Consider the following 5,440-nt stretch of genomic DNA (forward strand, 5'->3'; position numbering starts at 1 on the left):
ACTATATAATTCCTCTATGGTGCTTCGCTTCTCTTGAGCTAGATGAGCTGCAAAGGCTCCAATATGGAGGCCTTTGATTGCGGCTTTAATTGTCACATCCTCTGGGACATTTGGTGCATTCGCTTTTTGCTGCACAAATCTCTGAAAATAATCTCTTAGGGCCTCGCCTTGATTTTGCTTGTACTAGAATAGGTCCATCGAAGTCAAGGATTTAGTGGTGAACCCTTTGAAGTTGGCTATGATTTTGTCGCGTAGATCTTTCCAAGAATATACTGAACTTGGCCTCAACATAGAATACCTATGAAAAGTAATCTAAAAGTCTAAATTACCTTAAATTTACATCTAATTACCTATCGCCCATTATGATATATAATCTACGTGACCCCTTAAATTTTCATCTAAATTGCCACTTTTGTCATTATTAAAAATACCAAAGTATCCCTTCAAATCTATATCAAAGTTACAAAAATTCGTTGTTATGAAAAATGATTCATAACCACATATTATACATATATACATTTCTAAATTACCCTATTAGTATTAATAATATATTTAAAATGATTAAGTAAACTTACATGTTGTATTGTGATGTAGATCAAGTACACATGCATGCATGTGAGATGAATATATTATATATATGTTATGTTTTCAGCAATTATGAAAGATGTTCCCTTAACCGTTGATATATAGGAATAGTATTAACAATTTTTTAAAATTATATTAAAACGATGACATATAATTTATAGAATTTGTTACTAGATAAAATTGTATTTTTTAACTGAATTGTGTAGTATATCTATATTGATTGTATAATTGTAGGAACTCTATTTTTATAACAAACTAATATTGCTACAGATATAATTCTTTGATAACAAAATCCAAATAACTTGGGAAGTGGGGGAGGTTAGTGAGAGCAATAGGCGGTAATACCTTTATGGTCTTTGTGATTCGATTGGAGTAAAAAAGTGATGATAAGCCTTAGCACGGTTAGCCCATTCTAGATCATGCTTCAAGCTCTATCATCGTTCTTGAACGATGGGGTACAGTTTTAATGACCATTTATGTCATCGCAGTATTTGTTTTTTGAATTATGTCTATATGATCTAAATTCCTTATAATATAAAATGAGAGTTAATAAAAGATAGATACAATAAGCATAAGAGTTCCAACTTAACTTGTAGATTAAAAAAACTATGGTGAGTATAAGATCAAAATTTGAAAAATCAGAATATATATTAATGAAGATATGGATTGTAACAAGAGCCACAATAATTTATGTTAGAATTTAATGCATATTGAAAATATATTGAGGTGCCATACAAAGAGAAAATAGAATAGGGGTTAGGATGGAAAAGCATATAGATCAATAATTGGTAAGATAATCACAACTAGATATGGATTATAAAGTATCTATGTGCCTATTGTGTTAGAAAATAAACAAAGAGAAAGAAACATAGAAATTAGTATAAGTAATTTTTATTAGTAGTAGGTATTAAACATCAACCTCTAATGTTTATGACTTGCAAGATTTTAGCACGGACTGAGTAGTAGTGATAGCTGAATGAAAGGGTCAAAGGGTCATGGCTATCCACACACTATAGTGCTAGATAACAAATTGTCCATCAGAGTATCTTTTAGTAATCAGTGTGCGGGAAGACTTTGACTGTGAGTCGTTGGTCATTGTCTTTATTAGCGTATGCGCAGTGCCCACTTCCCACTGCCCTCTGGTTATAAGAATCTTCCAACTAAGTTCACTCACCATATAGTCTGAACGTGAAGAAGACACACCTCAACGATGACAAAAATGGCTCACTCCTATCTTCTACTCCTCTTCTTACTACTGTTCATCACCTTCAACTGCAGCATGCAACGATCCATGGCGCAGACTGACGCCAGCGAGCTAGCAACACTCCTAACGATCAAGAAAGACTGGGGCAACCCATCCGCGCTCAGCTCGTGGAGTTCCCAGAACGCTTCCTACTGCAGCTGGAAAGGGATCAGGTGCGTGAACGGCCAAGTGTTGTCCACCCTGTCCTTCCAAAATCTCAGCATAACCAATCCAGTCCCATCTTCCATTTGCAACCTCAAGAACCTGTCCTACCTAGACCTTTCCTACAACAACCTCACCGGACAGTTCCCGACAGCGCTCTACGGCTGCTCGGCTCTTCAGTTCCTTGACCTGTCCAACAATCACTTCTCCGGTGCCCTCCCAGCTGACATCGACAAACTGTCGTCGGCGATGGAGCGCCTGAACCTGTCAAGCAATGGCTTCACAGGCAGCGTGCCGTTGGCAATCGCCGGGTTCCCGAAGCTCAAGTCGTTGGTGCTCGACACTAATAGCTTCAATGGGAGCTACCCGGGTGCCGCCATCGGCAACCTCACACAGCTCGAGACGCTAACCCTGGCAAGTAACCCCTTCGCGCCAGGCCCCGTCCCTAACGAGTTTGGCAAGTTGAAGAAGCTGAAGATGCTGTGGATGTCAGGGATGAACCTGACTGGTGGCATCCCTGCCAACCTGTCGTCGCTCACTGAGCTGACGACTCTGGCTCTGCACGTAAACAAGCTCCACGGTGAAATCCCGCCGTGGGTTTGGAAGCTTCAGAAGCTTGAGATCCTGTACCTTTACGATAACAGCTTCACCGGTGCAATTGGGACAGATATCACCGCCGTGAGCCTGCAAGAGATCGACCTGTCCACGAACTCGCTCACCGGGCACATACCGGAGAGCATCGGCAACTTGAAGAACTTGTCGTTGCTCTACCTGTACTTCAACAACCTCACCGGGCCGATCCCCTCGAGCGTCGGGCGGCTCCCGAACCTCGCGGACATCCGGCTGTTCAGCAACAGGCTCTCCGGCCCCCTCCCGCCGGAGCTCGGGAAGCACTCGCTGCTGGGCAACCTTGAAGTGAGCAACAACTTCCTCAGTGGCGAGCTGCCGCACACCCTCTGCTTCAACAAGAAGCTCTACGACATCGTGGTCTTCAACAACAGCTTCTCCGGCGTGTTCCCGGCGATCCTCGGGGACTGCGAGACGGTGAACAACATCATGCTGTACAACAACCACTTCACCGGAGAGTTCCCCGAGAAGGTATGGTCGGCGTTCCCAGACCTGACGACTGTTATGATTCAGAACAACAGCTTCACTGGCACTATGCCCAGTGTGATATCCTCCAAAATCACACGGATCGAGATGGGGAACAACCAATTCTCCGGCGACGTGCCGACCTCCGCGCCGGGGTTGAAGAATTTCCGGGCGGAGAACAACCAATTCTCCGGTCCTCTAACGAACAACATGTCGGGGCTCGCCAACCTCACGGAGCTGTACCTCGCCGGGAACCGGATATCTGGCTCGATTCCACCTTCCATCCAATCACTGGGAGCTCTGAATTACCTGAACCTTAGCAGCAATCAGATATCTGGGCTACTTCCGGCACAGATCGGGTCGCTGCTGGTGCTCACCATCCTTGATCTCTCCAACAACGAGCTCACCGGAGAAATACCTCAGGAGTTCAACGACCTCCATCTCAGTTTCCTCAACCTCTCTTCCAACCAACTCACCGGCGAGCTCCCCCAGTCGCTGCAGAGCCCGGCGTTCGAAGACTCGTTCCTCGGAAACCGTGGCCTCTGCGCCGCGGTGAACCAGAATATAAACATCCCGACGTGCCGCTACAGCCGCCACAACCAGATGTCAACTGACCTGGTCATCCTGTTCTCCGTGCTCGCCGGCGCCATCCTCATCGGCGCCGTCGGGTGTTTCATCGTCCGGCGGAAGAAGCACGGGCGCGACGTGACGTCGTGGAAGATGATGGCGTTCCGCAAGCTGGACTTCAGCGAGTGCGACGTGCTCACCAACCTCCGCGACGAGGACGTGATCGGCAGCGGCGGCTCCGGCAAAGTGTACCGCGTCCAGCTCCCGGGACGCGGGCGCGGGCGCGGCTGCGGCGGCACGGTGGTGGCCGTGAAGAAGCTGTCAAGCAGGGGGAAGGCCGAGGAGAAGCTCGACCGGGAGTTCGACGCGGAGGTGAAGATCCTGGGCGACATCCGGCACACCAACATCGTGAGCCTCCTCTGCTACATCTCGAGCGAGGACACCAAGCTGCTGGTGTACGAGTACATGGAGAACGGCAGCCTCGACCGGTGGCTGCACCCCAAGGACAACAACGCGGCCACGGCGGCGCTGGACTGGCCGACGCGGCTGGGCATCGCCGTCGACGCGGCGAGGGGGCTCAGCTACATGCACGACGAGTGCGCGCAGCCTATCATGCACCGGGACGTCAAGTCCAGCAACATCCTACTCGACCCGGGGTTCCGTGCCAAGATCGCCGACTTCGGCCTCGCTCGGATCCTGCTCAAGTCCGGCGAGCCCGAGTCCGTGTCCGCAGTCGGCGGCACCTTCGGGTACATGGCTCCAGGTACGTGCGTCATTAGTCGCAAGACAGTCACCGGCGGCCAACCCTTCTGGTCTTCCCAGGAGGCTTAAATGAATCGACACTCTGCTGATCTGCTCTGGTTGGAACTGGATGCAGAGTGTGGACGCGGCGCGAAGGTGAACCAGAAGGTGGACGTGTACAGCTTCGGCGTGGTGCTGCTGGAGCTGGTGACCGGGCGGGTGGCCAACGACAGCAGAAAGGACGCCGCCGAGTGCTGCCTGGTGGAGTGGGCGTGGCGGAGGTACAAGGCGGGGGGAACTCTCCACGACGTCGTCGACGAGAGCATCCAGGACAGGGCCGTGTACATTGGGGACGCCGTGGCCGTGTTCGTGCTCGGGGTAATGTGCACCGGGGACGACGCGCCGTCCCGGCCGTCCATGAAGCAAGTGCTGCAGCAGCTCGCCCGGTACGACCGCACCGCCAGCGTTGCCGGCGCGTGCCGGGACGGCCGCGACGTCGAACTGGGACAAGTGCCCAAGGGGAACCAAGGTCGCCACCAAGCTACCAAGAGATCGTATGACGTCGGAGCGTTCTTGGGTGGCGACGTGGAGAGCGGCAACTTCGTGGCTCGTCCTGTTTAAATCATCACCTTAACTTATCTTTTCAGTATGGCGTTAAATCTTCCTAGAATATAAATTATATATATGGCTTCTTGTAATATGTGCTGCGTGGACATGACCAAAAATAATTGAACCTCGCGCTTTTCTTCTTGACGCAAAGATCCCTCTTTAATTAACCCTCGCTGTGACCCCGAGGCTCCAGAGATCTTCCTGTCCAAACAAGAGCATGGTCTTTTTCTGGCTTCTACTTAAGGGCCTCAATCTACCGAAAAAGAAAAAGATGATTTTGGAGGATTACAATTGTGTGCTTTGTAATTTGTCCACAGAAGAAAGTCTCTTCATCTCTTCCTCGAATGCGTATTTCCAGTGGCTTGTTGGGGCCGTTTGGGGTTAGTCATCCCTCAACTTGCAGATCCTTTTCATGCTATTGCTTCTTTCATAAATCAGCTT

At 49.2% G+C, this 5,440-nt stretch overlaps 1 protein-coding gene across 1 annotated transcript; it reads left to right on the forward strand.

Moving 5' to 3' along the window:
- Nucleotides 1-1,746: 1,746 nt before the first annotated feature.
- LOC136466933 (receptor-like protein kinase HSL1) lies at nucleotides 1,747-5,149 on the forward strand. Its single transcript, XM_066465465.1, has 2 exons — nucleotides 1,747-4,412; nucleotides 4,527-5,149. Exons 1-2 carry the CDS (start codon nucleotides 1,796-1,798, stop codon nucleotides 5,009-5,011), a joined length of 3,102 nt encoding a protein of 1,033 aa, XP_066321562.1. The 5' UTR covers nucleotides 1,747-1,795; the 3' UTR covers nucleotides 5,012-5,149.
- Nucleotides 5,150-5,440: the final 291 nt, after the last annotated feature.

Source organism: Miscanthus floridulus, chromosome 7, assembly GCF_019320115.1.
Source record: "Miscanthus floridulus cultivar M001 chromosome 7, ASM1932011v1, whole genome shotgun sequence".
Lineage (NCBI taxonomy): Eukaryota > Viridiplantae > Streptophyta > Magnoliopsida > Poales > Poaceae > Miscanthus > Miscanthus floridulus.

Coding starts and splice junctions, on each gene's coding strand:
- LOC136466933 (XM_066465465.1), top strand. CDS start 1,796: ATGACAAAAATGGCTCACTCCTATCTTCTACTCCTCTTCTTACTACTG. Junction 4,413..4,526: donor CTTCGGGTACATGGCTCCAG/GTACGTGCGTCA, acceptor AACTGGATGCAG/AGTGTGGACGCGGCGCGAAG.